Genomic DNA, 23173 nt, shown 5'->3' on the forward strand with positions numbered 1-23173 from the left:
TAGTGTGAAGACTGTGGAGAAAAAGGGTGTACTTACGGACATTGTTCAATTTTACTGTATCAATAAAAATAGTTTAAAGCTTAGTGCAAATAGAAATATACTGCCAGTATTTAATTCCTGCTAACATGCAATCAAAAGGTCTGACACTGTGAGTAGTCCAGGTACAAAATTCCCATTGAACTCAATGGACATTCTGCCATGGAGTACTTGCGAGACTAGACACAAAAAGACATTACAGACACTGACAGCACATTAGACAATCAACCCCAACACACTTTTCCCCCATAAACGTGAAGCCAAAATGTGATCTCAGTGCTTCATGTAGCATTTTACTTCAGCTGGGAGTCATTATGATTTCTATTAAACCTGTTCTACACACCTCAAACCTTCACTTTGTTGGTTCCATCTGAAATAAGCCATTAAGTTTATAGTCATAGAAATGCCACCCACCTGCCTCAATAGGTGGGGAAACTCGATAGGACTGGTTGTGAAAGGGGATAGTCCCAGCAGACAGTGAGGAACTAATTAGGAGACATTTCCTGAGAGGGATACCGGATAGATTCTTGGCCAGTTTCAGAGGGAGGGGTGCTCATTTGTCAGATTTCCGCAGCTCTATTCAAAACTGGCTCCCCAAGAGGAGTGCTAGGTTTTATTCCCCAGATCTAGGGATTTAATCTGGAATGGGGGCCATGTGGAGCCTCTCAGCTCTGTTCTGGCAGCACCACCCTACTGATTTGGAACTAGGAATGGAAATCTGGCCTGACAGATGCTGCAGGTCTAATCAATTGCTCATTGGGGTGGGGGTGGGGGGGACCGGAAGAAATTTTTTCCAGGGAGTTTTTTGCCTTCAAGCCACAGTGTTTTAAGAAGGAATGTGCTTAGTATCTATCTGAGGCATGCCCATGTAAGGTTATTATTTTTAAGAAACAGGAATGGCCCTAGCAAAAATATTTGCCTTTCCAGTAAAAATATACATTAAAGGTGTTCTTTACTGTTTGCATGTCCCAGTCCCCATTTTGAACTCCACATCGGGGACAGGGGAGGGGGAAGGGGGAGGAGAGTTGGAAGGGAGCCACGCCACTGGCATACAATTTGCCATTAGCAGATACACACTGCTAGCTGGAGCTTCTCATAACTTTTGCATTGGTTCATAGAGCTGAAATCCCTCCCATTACAGTATTAATGAACATTAATACGGATCCAGAAACTTACCAGGCTTAGGGGCAGCTTCAGTCTGGTGTTTGTCTGCTGAAGGCTCCACAGTGGGCTCTTCCTTGGAGGGTGCATCAGCTCCTCTGAGTGTGGACCCAGAATGTGCTGCTCCTGCCACAAAACCTGCTCTGGAACCAGTTTCAGCAACAGAGTAACTTCACTGTCCCCACTCGGTGCCTGCTGCTGGCTGTCATAAGCCCCCATGCTAGATTCTTGGGCCAGCAGGGCACCATCCCAACTGACCAGGTCATCCTTGGCTCCGTGCTGGGTGCAGTGCCCAGCATTGGGTCAAACTCCTCATAAAACAGGCATGATTTTTTGCAAGTTGCCAGTGGTGCAGTTCTGGTTCCTGGTTCTCCAGTACTCACTCCTGAGTGGCTTAATCTGCTGCCTGCACTGGTCACCAGCCCAGTAAATTTGCAAAGCTGACAGCTTGTTCACTATTTGCTAGCATGCGTGGTCATTCCTGATACTCTTACTAAAGTCCACACTTTTGCTGGCCTTGCACCAGAGCTTTTCCAAAATCAGGCTGTACTCCCATTAATCGTCTTCTGTGAGGTTTCCATTGCAAACACAGAAGGTTCTCTGATGGTGTGTTTGCAGCTCAGTGGTCAGAAGACAACAGATGAGTTAATATTGACTTACTAAGCTGCTGCAGTATACCAAGGGTGGTTGCTTTCATTTTCAATAGAGTAGGTTCAAGATTCTTAGGATAAAGAGGACAAAGGAAGTTGACAGATGGGATTGTGGGATACTTTTTGGAGGACTTCCAGGACCTGAATCAAGTGGGTTGCACCTATATTGCAAAGAAATGGGCTTGAACCTTGGGTTAATGCCTGACCTGGGCTCAGACCCTGCAGCCACACATGGTCCTGGGACCCTGTGTTAGCGTGCCTTGGGTTAGCGTGATTTGTATGTGGACAGAAGTGGGGTTAGGCTTGAGCCTGAATCAGAGCTCAGGTTTACATTGCAGTGTAGACATACCCTGAGATCAGACTTTGTGGCCCTCGCAGGCCAAGGTCTCTACCCTTCTGTACCCTTTGTCCCTCTTGTGGGGAGGAGGGTGCTAGGACTTAGAGTTAGGTGAGTTCTGGGGGGTAGGCTGAGAAGAGTCTACTCAGAATTACAGGTTACAGGGGAGGAGCCCTCTTACACCCACATTGGAACCTATTATTAAATGCCTGGTATAGCAGAGTACGGACAATGGGTGGGGAGCAGGCCCCTCCCTGTGTTAAAGTTTAATAAAATTGTGGCCTGCCGCTTAAATACATCCATGTGTCTGTCCTCATTTCGCCGCTGTGTCTGTATCAAGTGCTCTATGCCTTCTGTATTTTCAAGAAAAGTATCACATTAGACCACAACAGCTTCTAAGGTAAAGGGAATAAATCATTCTCTTTCCTTAGCTCATCCTAAGCCTGCTGACCACTCCAACTACACCCAACCAAACAAATTAATAAATCCATAGACCTCAGGGGTGATTTCACAAATATCAGTTACCTGTGTAACTACCATTGACAGTAATAGGAATAATTGAAAGTCAATGGGAGCTAAGTGCCTAACCATAATTTGTGCCTTTGAACATCCCCATTTATCCTTTGCTTTATAAATACCTAGAGGCAAAGCCCAGCCTGTAATATGTGGCTGTGATATTAGAAAGGAGAATGGAGGTCTGAATGCTTCTCACAAGCAGTAGAGTTCCTAGCTAGGACTCAGGAGAGTCAGGAGACTAAGAGGAAGCCAGCTTCCATGTCACGTAACATAGCATCAGTGGCTGCTAGGGCACATATCTTGGTTCTCAGCCAGCTACCCCGTACACTGAAATCTGCAGCATGTTTGCTGGTTGTGTGTGTGCATGTGCTTAGTCGGGTGTGTAGTTGTTCTTTTTCAAAAGTGAGCAGTAAGGTAACCCCTGCAGCATATCCTGCCCCATAAGTCTCTCTTCCCTCAATCCATTCAGGCCTCTTTGGGCAAGGGGGCTCTTGTAACAAATATGTATAATTCTGCTCCACACATTCACCCTTGCCCAGGTCCTTCATAGAAAACTAGGATTTCACCATTCATCTCTTACATAATTGTCCCTGGCTCTAATTTTTGCATGCATAGAATTGCCCAGTGCAGCCCAATACAAACAAACAGTATTTCTCTTGGAATGATAAACTGTTCTCAATATGCTCAGCCTTTAGAGCCAATATTCATATTTGAATGTGAACACTGGCTCTGACCCAAAATCAGGCATGAATACAAATAGCAGTTTTTGTGTCCTGCCCTAATATTGTTTTTCACTTTTTCTAAGATAATCATTTTTCTTTCCATGTTATCTATATTACACAGATAAGACCAATCTCTGGAAAAGGAAATTTTGTTTTGCTGTAAATGTGTTTTCTGCAAACTTTCTGCATTAGTTCATAAACCTGTTCTAGAAATATCCTGTCATCGGGTTCAAGTCAAAGAAAGAATGGACTGGTAGTAATAGCTTATATACATTTCTGGCAAGTCAAGGGATATAAACTTGTTTTTGTTTTACCAGGAAGGTGTTCCATGATTATTATTTAATTATTAGTATTTAAACTGTTAAAGATAACTTCACACTCAAAAGAGATGAACTCCTTATATATCCTCCTAATACAGCTTTTCTCAATTTATCACCACATATCCAGAGAAAGGATAAGCTGACTAAAAGAATAGATTTACAGAAGCTATATTTACACGCATGTGAACAGAATGTCAAGTCTCTCTCTACTCCAGATTGGGGCGTTGGAATTAAGAAGCTGTGCTCTGATGGGGATGTTTAACAGAGCATCAACCATGGTAAAAGTCATAACTATATTAACCATATTGCCATGAAAAACAAAATGTTAGGAAAAAATATGCATTCAAACTTTCTTCCAGTTTTTCACTTTTTGCACATGGGCAGAGACTGAGAATATGGATGAGGAAGCAGGAGTCAGAAGGGAAAGAATGGGGATTTAATTGGAGCCAGCAGCCCTGCTCTTGGGCTCTATCTAGGGGACAATTTCCTGGTGCAAGTGCTAGAGGAGCCAACTACGGGGGGAGCTTTTCTTGACCTGCTGCTCACAAACCGGGAAGAATTAGTGGGGGAAGCAAAAGTGGATGGGAATCTGGGGGGCAGTGACCATGAGTTGGTTGAGTTCAGGATCCTGACGCAGGGAAGAAAGGTAAGCAGCAGGATATGGACCCTGGACTTCAGGAAAGCAGACTTCGATTCCCTCAGGGAACGGATGGGTAGGATCCCCTGGGGGACTAACATGAAGGGGAAAGGAGTCCAGGAGAGCTGGCTGTATTTCAAGGAATCCCTGTTGAGGTTACAGGGACAAACCATCCCGATGAGTCGAAAGAATGGTAAATATGGCAGGCGACCAGCTTGGCTTAACGGTGAAATTCTAGCGGATCTTAAACATAAAAAAGCAGCTTACAAGAAGTGGAAGGTTGGACATATGACCAGGGATGAGTATAAAAATATTGCTCGGGCATGTAGGAATGAAATCAGGAGGGCCAAATCGCACCTGGAGCTGCAGCTAGCAAGAAATGTCAAGAGTAACAAGAAGGGTTTCTTCAGGTATGTTGGCAACAAGAAGAAAGCCAAGGAAAGTGTGGGCCCCTTACTGAATGAGGGAGGCAACCTAGTGACAGAGGATGTGGAAAAAGCTAATGTACTCAATGCTTTTTTTGCCTCTGTCTTCACGAACAAGGTCAGCTCCCAGACTGCTGCGCTGGGCATCACAGCATGGGGAGTAGATGGCCAGCCCTCAGTGGAGAAAGAGGTGGTTAGGGACTATTTAGAAAAGCTGGACGTGCACAAGTCCATGGGGCCGGATGAGTTGCATCCGAGAGTGCTAAAGGAATTGGCGGCTGTGATTGCAGAGCCATTGGCCATTCTTTTTGAAAACTCGTGGCGAACGGGGGAAGTCCCGGATGACTGGAAAAAGGCTAATGTAGTGCCAATCTTTAAAAAAGGGAAGGAGGAGGATCCTGGGAACTACAGGCCGGTCAGCCTCACCTCAGTCCCCGGAAAAATCATGGAGCAGGTCCTCAAAGAATCAATCCTGAAGCACTTACATGAGAGGAAAGTGATCAGGAACAGTCAGCATGGATTCACCAAGGGAAGGTCATGCCTGACTAATCTAATCGCCTTCTATGATGAGATTACTGGTTCTGTGGATGAAGGGAAAGCAGTGGATGTATTGTTTCTTGACTTTAGCAAAGCTTTTGACACGGTCTCCCACAGTATTCTTGTCAGCAAGTTAAAGAAGTATGGGCTGGATGAATGCACTATAAGGTGGGTAGAAAGTTGGCTAGATTGTCGGGCTCAACGGGTAGTGATCAATGGCTCCATGTCTAGTTGGCAGCCGGTGTCAAGTGGAGTGCCCCAGGGGTCGGTCCTGGGGCCGGTTTTGTTCAATATCTTCATAAATGATCTGGAGGATGGTGTGGATTGCACCCTCAGCAAGTTTGCGGATGATACTAAACGAGGAGGAGTGGTAGATACGCTGGAGGGCAGGGATAGGATACAGAGGGACCTAGACAAATTGGAGGATTGGGCTAAAAGAAATCTGATGAGGTTCAATAAGGATAAGTGCAGGGTCCTGCACTTAGGACGGAAGAACCCAATGCACCGCTACAGACTAGGGACCGAATGGCTAGGCAGCAGTTCAGCAGAAAAGGACCTAGGGGTGACAGTGGACGAGAAGCTGGATATGAGTCAGCAGTGTGCCCTTGTTGCCAAGAAGGCCAATGGCATTTTGGGATGTATAAGTAAGGGCATAGCGAGCAGATTGAGGGATGTGATCGTTCCCCTCTATTCGACATTGGTGAGGCCTCATCTGGAGTACTGTGTCCAGTTTTGGGCCCCACACTACAAGAAGGATGTGGATAAATTGGAGAGAGTCCAGCGAAGGGCAACAAAAATGATTAGGGGTCTGGAACACATGACTTATGAGGAGAGGCTGAGGGAACTGGGATTGTTTAGTCTGCAGAAGAGAAGAATGAGGGGGGATTTGATAGCTACTTTCAACCACCTGAGTAGTGGTTCCAAAGAGGATGGTTCTAGACTATTCTCAGTGGTAGAAGAGGACAGGACAAGGAGTAATGGTCTCAAGTTGCAGTGGGGGAGGTTTAGGTTGGATATTAGGAAAAACTTTTTCACCAAGAGGGTGGTGAAACACTGGAATGTGTTACCTAGGGAGGTGGTAGAATCTCCTTCCTTAGAAGTTTTTAAGGTCAGGCTTGACAAAGCCCTGGCTGGGATGATTTAATTGGGGATTGGTCCTGCTTTGAGCAGGGGGTTGGACTAGATGACCTCCTGAGGTCCCTTCCAACCCTGATATTCTATGATTCTATGATCAGTAGATCAGATTGCTGAGGGTATGTCTACACTACAGTTAGACACCCATAGCTGACCCATGCCTGCTGACTTGGGATCACAGAGCTTGGGCTAAGGGGCTGTTTAATTGTGTTGTAGACATTCTGGCTTCAGCTGCAGCCCAAGTTGGATCCTAGAGTCCAAGCCTGAACATCTACACCACAAGTGAACAGCACTTTAGCCTGAGTCAGCTGGCATGGGCCAGCTGTGGGTTTTTAATTGCAGTGTAGACAAACCCTGAGAGCAACAAGAAGAAAAGGCAGAGGAACCACAAAGGCCTTAGAGAAGAGGATTTGACTCTCCCATAGAAGACAGGCTGGGTCTTCATTCTCCTAAATTCTCGTGATTTTTCCTGTCCAACGCCTCTTAATGGACAATTATGCAGTCCAGATCCCTTGTTTCATCTACCCGTGGGGCAGGCGCAGGGGCAGGGAGGGGCAGGGAAGGGGAGAGCAATAAGAAACCTCAAGAACCTAGAAGCAAAGTAACCCAACCTTTTCAACGCCACCCACTCCAACAGCTTAGTACTGCATATAGTACTGTTTTCTCTGGGAAATCCCAATCTTTTAACTTCTACATTTCCCCCATTTCTGAAGAGTTTAGTTGCCATCTGTAAGAGGGTCCCAGTCTGTCCTAGAGCAACACCTGTAGAGAAACCCAAGAACCTTTGTAGTGAGAATGACTGTACACACAGTGTAAAATAGATGGATTAGGAAATGGATTAGGAAATTTTCTGCCAAATTTCTATCTCTGCAACATAAAAGGGGAGTATTTCCCACGTGTGCCAATGTCATCTTTTTCACTATATACAAGAAAAGTTACATGTGATTGCTATGTAGAAACTTCATCAATATTGGATTTTTACTGAGCCTGCAAAGCGTCTGTAAAAGAATTATTTAGTACAAAACAAAACAACTAGTAACAAGAAAAGTATCTCTTTTTTATTTGCAGCTACTATTTAATTATTTGCTATCTTAGTGATGACATTTATCTACATTAAGCATTCTTCAAAGAGATCCCCCGCATTAAGTGTATGGAAGGCACATAATTCAGGAACTACTGTAATTACGTAAACAGCAATGCTATCTATCTGTTCTGGTGTAGATCCACAATGTATTTTTTATATGTGAGCAATATCAAGACATATGCTTATAGTCTCCATTTGAGTAACTGCATTACCACCACAGTTCAGAATCACTCCTACTCATTGTAGCTGCAGTGCAGGACAGCTTATGTAATATGAGTCTATATCTATGAATTCTAATGATATGAATATTTTTCCTCTGAGGGTGTTAATTCTGTATCTATTTTTCCACAGTATAATACAGAAAATGTTACTGTTCAAACCTGCAGCATTCTGGGGCCCCAAGGATTTTTTTAATTCAACCTTTTCAGATTTCAATTAAACTACCATGGTTCCCATCAAACAATTTAGCTTACACAAAGAAATGCCTACATGGCATAATGGTAAAAACAATCCACAGCTAATTTTGTCCCCCACAGGGATTCGAGCGTATAGGGGACATGCTGCATGCAGATCTCCTCCCTCCAGGTTCCATGGAGGCCCCCTGCAGGGATTCTCAGAGCATTCTTTCCCCCTTCAGAGGGTTTTTTCTGATAACAAATGGTCTGGGCCATTATTAAAGCCCATGGACCTAATTGTGCTGCTCTTAGTCCTTACTCAGGTAAAATATCCATTGCTTTCACTAGGAATGTTGCTTTAGTAAGAGAAGAATAAATTCTGCAGTATTAATAAATTATTAATAATTAGTATTTGGCATATGTACATCTGTTTTATTTTATTTTATTTTGATGTTTTAATTGAAAGTGCTCCACAATTATTAATAATTCATACTCAAAACATCGAGTGACCAAAGAGATTGAAGTGTTCTCCAACTGGTTTTTGAATGTTATAATTCTTGATCTCTGATTTGTGTCCATTTATTCTTTTACATAGAGACTGTCCAGTTTGGCCAATGTACATGGCAGAGGGGCATTGCTGGCACATGATGGCATATATCACATTGGTAGATGTGCAGGTGAACGAGCCTCTGATAGTGTGGCTGATGTGATTAGGCCCTTTGATGGTGTCCCCTGAATAGATATGTGGACACAGTTGGCAACAGGCTTTGTTGCAAGGATAGATCTCTTTGGTCACTCGATAACAGACCTAAAAGTGGCAATTCTTCAACAAAAAGACTTCAAAAACAGACTCCAATGAGAGACTGCTGAATTGGAATTAATTTGCAAACTGGATACAATTAATTTAGGCTTGAATAAAGACTGGGAGTGGATGTGCCATTACACAAAGTAAAACTATTTCCCCATGTTTATTCCCCCCCTGCTACTGTTCCTCACACGTTCTTGTCAACTGCTGGAAATGGCCCACCTTGATTATCACTAATAAAGCCCCCCCCCCCAGCTCTCCTGCTGGTAATAGCTCACCTTACCTGATCCCTCTTGTTATAGTGTGTATGGTAACACCCATTGTTCATGTCCTCTGTGTATATAAAATCTCCCCACTGTAGTTTCCACTACATGCATCCGATGAAGTGAGCTGTAGCTCACGAAAGCTTATGCTCAAATAAATTTGTTAGTCTCTAAGGTGCCACAAGTCCTCCCTTTCTTTTTGCGGATACAGACTAACACAGCTCTGCTACTCTGAAACCTGAGAGAAGATCAGAGCCCTTGATCTTGTAACAGGAAATACTGTTAATCTTTGGTCTTTAGTGGCCCATTTCAACTACAGTAATCTTTCAAACATGTTAAAAGAGAAGAACCTTAAAGGTGTTGCATCAGCTGTACTATTCTTTAAAGATCTAACCTTCTTGAATTAACAGACTCAAGGCTGATGCACTTCTATCCTACACATAGAAACCTGTTCTTTTAATAGAGGAAATATAATTTCTCAATTTTACTTTCAGTTTACTTCAACAGGATAATGTACTCAAACTGAATCCTTCAAATATACTCAACGCATGTTTGGTCCTTTACATGAATATTCTTGGTGAAAATGTACTTGTTATTTTGCTGCTTGTCATTTATCCTCCCAAAAGAAATGCCCAATAATTCTTGGGTGGAGACAATCAGCAGATCCCAAACCCATGTGCATTAAGAATAAAAAAATATCAAATTATATAAAAGTTACAAATAAAAATATGTATTTGTTATAGTGGGCAAAGAGAATCCCCAATTAGGCTTTGGGATTGGCATAGTTTATCCAACCTGGTTAATTTCTAGCAATATCTCTAGCAAAGTATGCTTTTCCAAATTATTTAATGCTGTCAGTCTATACAGTTTATTAGCTACTCTTTAGTTTCAATCTCTTACAAACAGTAAAAAGAGAATAATGGAATAGTTTCCCTTTGAATTACTGTTTTACCCTGAATTTTTAGGAGTGAATGAGCCTATACATTGAGTTTATGCTACATATGGGTTACACACAGTGCCTTGTGATGGGAATTAATTGAAAAAGTCATACCTGTGGGCACAAAGTCTCTATGTGATTAGCTGCCATTTGGACAATTTTAATTCCATCTTCATTAGTTGATAGTGAACAAGCAAGATTAGCCACCTTAAAGAAAAAAGTATTTTAAGTATGCATTCATTTTCATAAAAATAAATTGCACAGAAATAAATATTGTGTTGCTAAACTGAAAGAAATCCATGCAAGAAGCCTTACTTTGATAAGTTAATTTGGCAAAGAACATGCTGGAACAATGACACTGTGACTATGGGAGAAAAGAGGTGGGGGGAAAAAGTAAGTAGAAACAAGAAGAATTCTTATGAACCTTTCCTGATTAGGGTCCGATGCACACTGGCAACGGAGTACTGGATTTTTCTCCAGAATGAGTGCCGGGGAGAACATTTGTCCCCAGTGGCATTGGGAAGCTTGAAATTGCATGAGGTTTTAGTTTTATTATTTCTTAGAGGCTTCTGTTTATGTTGCCGTCCCATTTTTTCCTGCTTGCAGATTCCTAAACATTAAACAACATTACTCTTGATCTGGCATGGTGTGAAGAGGTGGAGTGGTCTGTTTGACAGACACAGTGGACTAAGTTCTGTCTACACACAGTTTTTGCATTAATATAACTACTTCAGTGTGGGGAAGCATTAATTTTTACCAGAATAGATAATTCCCAGTGCAGACATGGTTATATCTGTATAAAGGCGCCTTATACCAGTATAGTTTGTTTATTTTACTATTTGGCATAGGGCAAATGCAGCCCCCTCTTCCATGGGTGGTTCTCCAGAGGTTCGACTGCCCAAGAGGTGTGGTTGGATGTGAGAGAAGAAGGGGCACACCCGCTCCTGCTGTGCATGGCAGCACACAAAAGTGGTAAGTGGAGGCTAGGCCTGGGGACAGATGGAGCTGCGGGATCTGCAACAGCATGGATCCTCCCATCCCCAGCCTCTAGAGGTCACAAAAGCTCCCCACATTGGCTATTTCACCCATTAGGCTGCAGTTACCTCCACAAAATGGCTTTGTTTCATATGCATCTGTCCAACGTCCACCCTGGCTACTGGGGCCAGGGTCTGGGCTATGAAATGTGGCCTATGCGATGCTTTAAATACCCATAATAAATATGACCCTTTAGTATATAGCAGGGGTGGCCAACCTGTGGCTCTGGAGCCACATGTGGCTATTCAGAAGTTAATATGCAGCTCCTTCTATAGGCATCGACTCTGGGGCTGGAGCTACAGGCACCAACTTTCCAACATGCCGGGGGGGGGGGGGTGCTCACTGCTCAACCCCTGGCTCTGCCCCCACTCCACCCCTTCCCGCCCCCTCCCCTGAGCCTCCTGCATGCCATGAAATAGCTGAGTGCAAGGTGCAGGGAGGGAGCAGGAGGTGCTGATCAGTGGGGCTGCCAGTGGGTGGGGGGCGCTGGGAGCAGGGGGGGTGGATTGGGGCTGCTGACGTATTACTGTGGCTCTTTGGCAATGTACATTGGTAAATTCTGGCTCCTTCTCAGGCTCAGGTTGGCCACCCCGATATATAGTAATATTTAACATTTACACAGTGCTTTACATATTGCAAATGATGTAAAAATATTAATTTCATCTTCATTTACCAACTTCCTGGGATATTATGTCTATAGAAGATGAGTAAATTAATCATGTTCTATTGCCACCGGCTATTATTATCCTAATTTTACAAATAGAAAAAATTAAACAAAAGTTAATTAATTTGTCCAAGGTCACATAAACAGTCTTGTCAGTCTAAGCATTCAAAAATCATCAGTAAGGCTTCCAGAATAATGAGATTGGTTTAAAAATCATGATTTTTTAAACATAATAATTGTTGGGTTCTTTTCATTTGCCTTTGGGTTTCTGAGTTTTTAAGGATCACGTTTTCAAGCTTCCTTCCACAATGAGATCTAGAAACTTAATATTTTGCAAAATGAAAGCTGAGACATTACGAAAAACACCCAAAATCACAAGACCTGCAAATCACAGGAGTTGGCGACAATGCTAAGAGTTAATGTCATAACTGGAGTTGCAATTCCTGCATTCCAGTCTCATCCTCAGTGTACTATACAGGGCTTCCATTTAGATAAAATATTGTATACATAATACACAATTGCTAAAAAGGTTCTATGAAAACATCATGGATAGTTCTTTGAAAACATCTGCTCAATGTGCAGCTAGAGTCAAAAAAGCTAACAGAATGTTAGGAACCATTAGGAAAGAGATAGATAATAAAACAGAAAATATCATAATGCCACTATATAAATCCACAGTATGCCCATACCTTGAATACTGCAAGCAGTTATGGTCGCCCAATCTCAAAAAAGATATATTTTCAACTGGAAAAAGTACAGAGACGGGCAACAGAAATGTTTAACATATGAAACAGCTTCCATATGAGGAGAGATTAAAAAAACTGGAACTGTTCATCTCAGAAAAAGAGATGACTAATGGGGGATATGATAGCAGTCTACAAAATAATGAATCATGAGAAGACAGTGCATAAGGAAGTGTTATTTACCCCTTGACATAACACAAGAGCCAGGGGTCACCCAATTAAATTAATAGGCAGCAGATTTAAAACAAACAACAGGAAGTACTTCTTCATGTGTTGCATAACCTGCGGAACTTCTTGTCAGTGGAAATTATAAAGGCCAATAGTATAACTGGGTTTTTCCACTGAATGCATCCGATGAAGTGAGCTGTAGCTCACGAAAGCTTATGCTCAAATAAATTTGTTAGTCTCTAAGGTGCCACAAGTACTCCTTTTCTTTTTGGGTTGAAAAAAGAATTAGATAAGTTCATGGAGGATAGATCCATCCATGGCTATTAGCCAAGATGGTCAGGGAAGCAACATTATACACTGAGTGTCCCTAAACCTCTGACTGCCAAAAACTGGGACTGGACAATGGGGGATGGATTGCCCTGTTTTGTTCATTCCATCTGAAGGATTTGGCACCAGCCACTGCCAGAAAACAGGGTACTGGGCCTGATGAACCATTGGTCTGACTCACTATGACCATTCTTATGTTCTTAGGTATAGGTAGCATCATAAAAATTAGTAGATACTTCATTAATTCTAAAAAAGGGCTCACTTTAAAAAGTTGTTTTCCCTTGTTGGTTTGAAGTTAGGATTCCTTTGCAGTCATATTTGACAACTAATAAGTGTAATTATATACTGTTTTTTAAAATAATTGACTTTTTGTTTGCCACGCACATTGAACTGCCTATGTGGGTAATGTAACCACTTTTCAAGTATATTACATTCACTTGCACTGCATTAATATACCATCACATGTAAAGAAACATTCAAAAAGGTTAAGTGCAAAAATTATAGATCTTTTCGTAAAGCAGTAAAAAAAAAAATACAATAAAAAACCAATGAGATTTTCCTTCAAATTAAAATAAATCATCTTAGCATCATTTCTACTCTGCTACATGGTCCTACGTGTTTCCAGTTTCATTTCATAGTCTACAGGAAAGTTAAGAAAACTATGTTCAATATAGGATCCATCATGATCACATGTCTGGTGGGGAAATCTTCACAGCTTTTAAAGCTGCAAGCCTCAATTCCCTGATACAGCCAAGGACTGCACAATGCGAGTCTGGATGGGAAGTGGGAGGTGCAAAAGTATATTCAAGTAAGTTTTTGCCCCCTTCCCCAATTTGTGGGGGGTCACTGCTGTCCAGGCATAAATTTGATCAGCCTGAAAGCTGACTCAATCAGTGGGCAGCAGCTACTATGGACCATAACAGCAGCTAAGAATCAGTCATGTTACCATGGCCATACTCATCTCACTGTGCAAAAGGCCAGAAAGGAATGTCTGGCTTTCCTGTAGATGTCTCTGTGCTTCCTCTGGGTCCAAGGATGCTGATAAACATTCTTATAATTTGGTTTGAGAATGACCTCTAGAGCCAGAAAGATTCTCTTTTATCTGGAATTCAGGTACCAACACATTTTAACATCATATTTGACACAGAATATTTTATGGTCATGTGCTTCCTTTGTTGGCTCTTCAGTCACAACAAACATTTCCCTTGAACTGGGCAAATTCATAACATCTTCCATAATGATGGTAAAGCACAAATAAGGAATAAGGAAATAAACCACAAGGAACTATATAGGCTTGTGTTCCACTAGGAACAGAAAAATATGTCTGTTTCGCATGTGGAAAAGGATAAAATTCACAGGACAAGAACATATTTTGTAAGAGTTTAAGAGGGTTTCACAGCCAAAGGTATTTAAAAACAATCAAGTACTAGAGAAAATAGTTGTGTTCCTTCAGAGATCAACTATTTTATTGCTTTACAACTTTTCTGCTGGGTAATTGTGATTCCTGTCAATGGAGCTATATCAAAGGTGAATTTGGCACTTCATCATTCATTTTGACTAACACTAAGAAATCTATTACATTTCTTTTTAGCAAAATGGGTAGAAATGTCTATGACTCATGCTAGGGTAGCACAACTTCAGTGTGTACAAACAAGTAAAACTGTCACACTGCAGCTTACCAGTTTCTATTGAATGTGACTAGATTAACAGCAGCACTCCACCCTACGAGACAAGGAGTCAAGGATCTGGTGAATCTTCATCATTGTATACTAGCCTTAAACATTGACACACTGGCCCCCAGAGAGTCCATCCCTCCCTCCCCTTTGTCCACAGAGATCTCCTTGTTCTTTTGTGACACCCCATGCCACATGAAGAGACAGACTCCTAAGCCAATGGTAGAAAACAAAGGCTGGTAGAAAACAGGCAGACGGAAGTACCAAGAATTTATCCAAGCCTATGGTGAGGCTGTAATACAGATCAGGAAAACCTTCCAATCAGGTTCTGTTGATGCTGTTAAATTTTGCTCCAAGAAGCTAAGCAGGGGGTAAACTATTTCATCCGTCCTGAGTGCCTATAGCTCATAGAAGAACTATGCACCACGCATTGTGAAGAACTATCATCTTCCTTTCCACACACAAGCATGAAGGTTTCTCAAACAGCATGGATCCGCTCCTACTATACCCGCCAATAAATGCCTGCTTTCCCTGAGTTCGGTAACTTCTTCAGGAGAAGAAGAGAGAGAATTAATCATACATGATAGACATTAGTCATATCACTTCATGCTCTGCTGGAGGCATTCAGATACTATGGTGATGCGGGTAGTATAAGCACACAAACAGAATAGAATAGTGCAGTATTACCCATAGCTATAACCTGCTCCTTAAATCTGATTGATTTTTAGAAAACAAAGGAACTAAAAAACAATATTCTTCAATGTTCAGTCTCTGTGAACAAAATGATGCATTAATACATATTTGTTTTATATTTGCTACCTGAAATGAAGCTCCTTATGTGCACTTGAATCTGCTGTTTCATATGCGCCACTGATTTAAAACCAAACTTCTATATTTCCTGCTTTTTTGTCACTTTATAACTCTATGAGCCTCCAATTTCTCCATGCTAGAAATGGTTCAAAAAGGAGCAGAAAGAGCTATCTGTTTAAAATATATGCCAGTCAACATGAAGCAATCTTACAGTGTGAGTGTGAAAAAGTCACACACACACACACGGAACAACAAAATGAGCCTGTGACTGAGCATGCATGTCTACAATGGATGAGCAGGAAAAGAAACATGACACTGTTCTGTGATGTTCATCTGCCACATTAGTTTGCAGATGACTGAACTTCAAAGTCAATGCTACTTCCTTCACCAGTGTGGTCACCACGCTCAGCAAGGCTTGGTGGGTAGCTGGCTGTTTTCAAGTTTTACGTTCACTTAAATTGCTGATTTGAGAGCTCTTGAACTGTTCCCAGTTCAGCTTTTTTAAACACCAAGCTCTGAGACTGCAATCCCATCACCCCCCACCCTTGACTCACCCTCTAACTAATACGTAATTAAACTACAAGTGTAAAACACATATTTTCAAGTTGTTCTCTTTGCAATAGCTAATCTTTAAAAAACAAAATAAAACAAAAACAGAGTGGACATGGTGGATATGATTTTAATCAGAATAATGCCGTTCTTGCTGTTTTATGTGCTATCAACTATATAAAATGTAATAAAGAAATCAATAATTTAAGCAGAACATGAAACATGTACTGAATAAACAATAAAAAGAAAAGGAGTACTTGTGGCACCTTAGAGACTAACCAATTTATTTGAGCATAAGCTTTCGTGAGCTACAGCTCACTTCATCGGATCCGATGAAGTGAGCTGTAGCTCACGAAAGCTTATGCTCAGATAAATTGGTTAGTCTCTAAGGTGCCACAAGTACTCCTTTTCTTTTTGTGGATACAGACTAACACGGCTGCTACTCTGAAACCTGAATAAACAATAGTAAACAATAATAAAATTTTTGTATTGTTTTGTACAAAGTGGATTGCTCTTAAGAACAAAAATCACTACATATGACTGACTGAAAGATGGAAAAAAATCACACAATCAAAATCATAAATATATCGTAATCCTAATATCTGTGACTACAGATTCATTAACTATATCATGAAAAAAGGGGGAAACAGTGTTTTCCCTTGTCTTCTGATTTAACGCTTTATACTTATTCACCCCAAAGTAATTCAGACTCGCCATACAGAGCGGGAATGATACGTAATCACACATTGCCCCTATCCAGCCCATATAAAACTCTGGATAAAATTCTGGCTCCAGTGAAGTCACTGAGAGTTTTGCCATTGAATTCAATGGAAAGTCAGGCTTTTACCTTGTCAGGTACAGAAGCTCCAGAAGCCTGCTTATATTGACTTCACACTGGACTAGCATATCATGAGAAAGTCCACCTCATGCTCAAGGGTAGGGAAAAATCAAACTTAGTCATTGCACAGCAGGCAGAAACAGTACTGCTTGAAACAATGGGCAGCTTATGTAAATATGCTCCAAGTCCCTTAAGGAGCCCCCATTGTAAGGTGTGTTTTTTTGGCTCTCTGCCACTAAACCTGTGCTGGGAGCATGAATTATGACAATCCTAATGATGCAGTGACTCTCTTTGTGTATGCCTACACTATGAGCTAGGGATGTGATTCCTAGCTCAAGTAGACATTCTCATACTAGCTCTCATCTGAGCTATTATTATATTAAAAGGGAGTTTTGCAAATTACTTCAATAACACCAGGATTTAGCCCCACATAATTCCTTTCCCTCCTTAAAGTTAAGATTCTGCAGATAATTGAAGGAGGTTATCAAGTCCTCAGTTGTCTCTCAGACAAACTACACTTGCTACTTTTAAACTTTCCACATACAGTAAGAGAATCCTCTCAGACTTCTGATAATTTTTTGTTTATTTGAAACCAAGGACAAGGCAAAAGAAGCAAAGTATTTTCCATAAAAATTAACTCAATGTTTAATTAATTTGCTTTTTATACTTTTGTGTTTGCTTTCCACGAACATTCAAGGGATCAAGTGTTGTTCGAACAATTGAAATGAAACAAGAAGTCATTTTGACTTTGACTTATTGAAACTGACAAGTTCCCATAAAGCATTTAATTTTGACAAAGTGGTATTTTCCAGCAGAAAACTGTTAAAACATTTTCAACCAGCTGTAGCCCCAAATACACTTACCTTCCAACTTGATATCATTGTTGCTTATCATAACCCTTTGCTTATGGTCCTTTGGCCAATTTTCAGTCCACATTTCATTATTCCTATCCAAGGAAATTTTAATTAAGTTTCCAAGTATGATTTGATGAGATAGCATCAAGTGTTTTACTAAAATCCATATATACTGCATCTACCGCACTCCCTTCATCCATTAATTTTGTAATTCTATCAAAAAAGCAATCAGGTTTGTCTGGAAAGATTTATTGTTAATAAATCCACTCTGCTTATATCTCATGGTTCCATTATCCTCTAGATATTTAGTTATTTTTTCTGTAAATATTTCTTCCATTTGTTTAGAGAAACAAATTAGACTTGCAGGATGCTGACTGTCACCGTCACTTTTATTTCCCTCCACACCCCCCACCTCAAGCACTACTGCTTGCTTTTTTCTATCACTCCTGTACTTCCCAATTCTCCATGATTTTTCAAATACAATCATCAGTGGTACTGCAAATCAGATAACTAACTAATTCCTTTCATGCTTTCATGTCCTATGCTGCATGTCATCCAAATAGGCAGATCTGAATATGTTCAAATGTTCCAAATACTCCACATGCCCACTATCATCAAAGAGAAGTTGAAACCACACAGAAATCTTTGAAATTTATTATATTTTGAAATAAATGTGCTTCTGGTCTGTGCCATTTTGCAGTAGAACAACACTTCACTACTCCTCATACCCATACTTCATACATAAAAGAAGGTCATCTCTCAGCAAAGATCAAGGGCTAGATCTTCAGCTGATGTAAATCAGCATAGCTCCATTGACATCAATGGAGCTATGCTACTAGTGTGTACCATTGGTGTCAATGGAGTATACACGAGATGGGAATCTGGCCCTTAATTTCAGAAAGTTGCAGTGAGCTCTCATATTGTTAACATGCTCCAGCCTCTACCTTTCCTCTGAGAACACATAAATGCTTAAAATTCATGCTGCCATTTTCTCTGTATTGTGGAAATACAAGACCTCTCTCCACAGGGCAGGGAAGCTACAGAGAGAGACAATATTCTATTTGATTCATCTGCTTATGGTGTGCCTATTTACCATGTGCCTAAAACTGCTGGGAACCATGCCAACATCCGGTATGTGTCTGCCATTTTTGTCCCCACTTTACCAAACACCTGCACTAAACCCTTGGAGACCCCTAAGCATAGCATTCATCTGGAAGGGCTTGTGTGACTTCAAAGAGATGGAAAGGTGTCATTTCCCCCTTTCTGCTAATGTTGAGCCCTCTGTACCATTTTTGCTTCTTTTTGTCCATCACTGAACTATGCAGCAAAGAGGAGTGTCTGGCTTGCAGAGAATGTCAAGTTTGAAATTTAAATATGCTCTCAAATAAAAGATCACATCAGTCAGCAGCAAACTTATTTACTGTGTTTTCTTCAAAAACAGAATGATTTAAAATCGAGCTGCCATAACATAATTTCCAAGATAGACTATTAAGGTGAACTATTTATTCTGTGCCAAAGCCCCACAGAATAACTCTGCTGACTAACTCGAACAGAGATCATCATGACTTTTTTTAAAATAAAAACTCTAGACAACTTGTTATCAACTGTATTAACATTTGCCTGATGTAGATTCAATAAACTGTTATTTTTACCCTTATAATGAAAACAAAAACAATATACTGTATTTCTAGGTGGGAGAAAGGAGGTAAGAAAATGTGATGTGCTCTAGCAGATGTAAAGGTGTCTGGCAAAACAGAAATATTCTGCATTATTGTTCCAGAGATGAAAATGTTTTAAGATATAAGTTAGGGATATTATTACTTCTAAGGAGCAGGTTTTTCACTCCTTGCAGTTATTCAATAAACAGAGAAAACCTACAGCAGACCAGATGATATATCAATTTTGACTAGAGCCACAAAAATCAACAATGCTGGTCTCAAAGAATAAGTTTAATATTAGTAAGATTATGTTTCCCTACTCAGAGGCAGGAGCCATTTGAGGCTATAAAGTGAATTTACAAAGTATGTACATTTTGGTAATAAGTAGATAAACATATCTGATAAAAGTTAAAAAAAAACATGTATTTTAAATTTTACTTTGAGACCAACACTCACATTCTATTTGTTAGATATTGTTGGCACAAACTCATAATATAGCCCAGTATGATTGCTATAGGAAAGTAGCATTTTCCTGCACATAAATATTAGGCTCCCACCTTTCGGAAACTTCACTGTGTTTTTTTCACAAGAAAATCAATCAGAAAATTACACTGCACATCGATAGACAGAAGCCAGTTGTGTCATCAAATGCAGCTGTATTTGAAACCCTGCCAAAAATTTGGTATTTGGCACACCTCCCTCTTTTCAATTTGTTACAATGCACTTAACCTATCGCTGTTGCTCAGTGTACTATAACTACAGTATAGGCTACTTACTAGTGTGTACCACAGACATTCAAGCATGGTCTTTACAAGAAATATTCTCAAATTCTATGAATTTGACTTCCGGTCAGTCATTTCTTAAAATGTATATGATAAACAAACCTACCTGAATTTTTAAAACCTAATATCATGAACTTTGTCCTGTATACACATCCTGAAAACACAATATGCTGGATATACTGTCACTAACATCATATTTTGTTAATTTAACAAACCACTAACTCGATGACTGTGGCTTGGGAGGGAGCAGGACAGCTCCTCTCAGGGTCAGGGCACTACTGTTCTATGTGCTGTACAAAGAGTAAAAGATGGCCAATGACTTGAAGAGCTTACAATTCCTCAGGCTCTGTTTTCTGTGATGGCCAACAGAGACTGACTTCAAAGCCCAAATACATCTGTACAGTGAAATACCATTGTTTAATATGGCTGGCATTGCAGCACCAAATCATTTGGGTTGGAAGGGAACTGTAGTCAATTATCTTGGCCACACATTCTCAAACTGTGGGCTCTGGCTCATGGGGGTCAGATGGCTGCAGGAGAGCCAGTAAGTGGCAGACTTTCTGGTGAGTTTCCTGCATCATAGAATCATAGAATCATAGAATATCAGGGTTGGAAGGGACCCCAGAAGGTCATCTAGTCCAACCCCCTGCTTGAAGCAGGACCAATTCCCAGTTAAATCATCCCAGCCAGGGCTTTGTCAAGCCTGACCTTAAAAACCTCTAAGGAAGGAGATTCTACCACCTCCCTAGGTAACGCATTCCAGTGTTTCACCATCCTCTTAGTGAAAAAGTTTTTCCTAATATCCAATCTAAACCTCCCCCATTGCAACTTGAGACCATTACTCCTCGTTCTGTCATCTGCTACCATTGAGAACAGTCTAGAGCCATCCTCTTTGGAACCCCCTTTCAGGTAGTTGAAAGCAGCTATCAAATCCCCCCTCATTCTTCTCTTCTGCAGGCTAAACAATCCCAGCTCCCTCAGCCTCTCTTCATAAGTCATGTGCTCTAGACCCCTAATCATTTTTGTTGCCCTTCGCTGGACTCTCCCCAATTTATCCACATCCTTCTTGTAGTGTGGGGCCCAAAACTGGACACAGTACTCCAGATGAGGCCTCACCAGTGTCGAATAGAGGGGAACGATCACGTCCCTCGATCTGCTCGCTATGCCCCTACTTATACATCCCAAAATGCCATTGGCCTTCTTGGCAACAAGGGCACACTGTTGACTCATATCCAGCTTCTCGTCCACTGTCACCCCTAGGTCCTTTTCCGCAGAACTGCTGCCTAGCCATTCGGTCCCTAGTCTGTAGCGGTGCATTGGATTCTTCCATCCTAAGTGCAGGACCCTGCACTTATCCTTATTGAACCTCATCAGATTTCTTTTGGCCCAATCCTCCAATTTGTCTAGGTCCTTCTGTATCCTATCCCTCCCCTCCAGCGTATCTACCACTCCTCCCAGTTTAGTATCATCTGCAAATTTGCTGAGAGTGCAATCCACACCATCCTCCAGATCATTTATGAAGATATTGAACAAAACCGGCCCCAGGACCGACCCCTGGGGCACTCCACTTGACACCGGCTGCCAACTAGACATGGAGCCATTGATCACTACCCGTTGAGCCCGACAATCTAGCCAGCTTTCTACCCACCTTATAGTGCATTCATCCAGCCCATACTTCCTTAACTTGCTGACAAGAATACTGTGGGAGACCGTGTCAAAAGCTTTGCTAAAGTCAAGAAACAATACATCCACTGCTTTCCCTTCATCCACAGAACCAGTAATCTCATCATAAAAGGCGATTAGATTAGTCAGGCATGACCTTCCCTTGGTGAATCCATGCTGACTGTTCCTGATCACTTTCCTCTCATGTAAGTGCTTCAGGATTGATTCCTTGAGGACCTGCTCCATGATTTTTCCAGGGACTGAGGTGAGGCTGACTGGCCTGTAGTTCCCAGGATCCTCCTCCTTCCCTTTTTTAAAGATTGGCACTACATTAGCCTTTTTCCAGTCATCCGGGACTTCCCCCGTTCGCCACGAGTTTTCAAAGATAATGGCCAAGGGCTCTGCAATCACAGCCGCCAATTCCTTCAGCACTCTCGGATGTAACTCGTCCGGCCCCATGGACTTGTGCACGTCCAGCTTTTCTAAATAGTCCCTAACCACCTCTATCTCCACAGAGGGCTGGCCATCTCTTCCCCATTCTGTGATGCCCAGCGCAGCAGTCTGGGAGCTGACCTTGTTAGTGAAAACAGAGGCAAAAAAAGCATTGAGTACATTAGCTTTTTCCACATCCTCTGTCACTAGGTTGCCTCCCTCATTCAGTAAGGGGCCCACACTTTCCTTGGCTTTCTTCTTGTTGCCAACATACCTGAAGAAACCCTTCTTGTTACCCTTGACATCTCTTGCTAGCTGCAGCTCCAGGTGCGATTTGGCCCTCCTGATATCTTTCCTACATGCCCGAGCAATATTTTTATACTCTTCCCTGGTCATATGTCCAACCTTCCACTTCTTGTAAGCTTCTTTTTTATGTTTAAGATCCGCTAGGATTTCACCATTAAGCCAAGCCTCATGCACCATCAACTGTGCATGAGGACAGCTTGGGCTGCTCAAATAGGGAAGGGTAAATACAGCAGCAAAGTATTACTTTGTTTCTTGCAATGCCACAGGTATGAGGGATGGTTTGTGATTAATGCACAAGACTGGGACTCAGGAGATCTGGATTGCTGGCGCTGACATGGACTTTGTGTAACCTTAGACAAATCATTTATTAGCTCTAGTGGATCAGTTCCCTATCTGTAAAATGGAGATATTAATACACCCTTTCTCCCATCGTTCATCTGCTTTTTTAATTTTGATCATAAATTATTTGTAGCAGGGACTCTCTCTTATTACATGTATGTACAGTACCTGATATAATAGGGCTCTGATTTCAATTGGGACCTCCATGTACTTCTGTTATACAAAAGCCTTTAAGAGTACTTTAAGAGTACACTGCAACTGGGGAGTGAGAGCACATGTAGCCATACACTACGTAGCTTTGATCGAGCTAACTAGGTAAAAATAGCAGTGAAGCTATGGCAACACAAGTGGCAGCTTGGTCTAGCGGCTCAAGT

The 23173-nt window shown here is 41.4% G+C and overlaps 1 protein-coding gene across 6 annotated transcripts in view; it reads right to left on the reverse strand.

Moving 5' to 3' along the window:
* The window catches only part of CTNNA3 (catenin alpha 3), an 896431-nt gene that overhangs the window by 326037 nt on the left and 547221 nt on the right, over positions 1-23173 (reverse strand). For 4 of the 6 annotated variants that reach the window (XM_074958865.1, XM_074958863.1, XM_074958869.1 and 1 more), the window contains one exon: positions 10074-10166. The exons of the other annotated variants lie outside the window; for them this stretch is intronic. In XM_074958865.1, coding sequence (XP_074814966.1) covers positions 10074-10166 — 93 coding nt within the window. The remainder of the gene's footprint in view (positions 1-10073; positions 10167-23173) is intronic. 6 annotated transcript variants of the gene reach the window in all.

Source organism: Natator depressus, chromosome 7 (assembly GCF_965152275.1).
Source record: "Natator depressus isolate rNatDep1 chromosome 7, rNatDep2.hap1, whole genome shotgun sequence".
Lineage (NCBI taxonomy): Eukaryota > Metazoa > Chordata > Testudines > Cheloniidae > Natator > Natator depressus.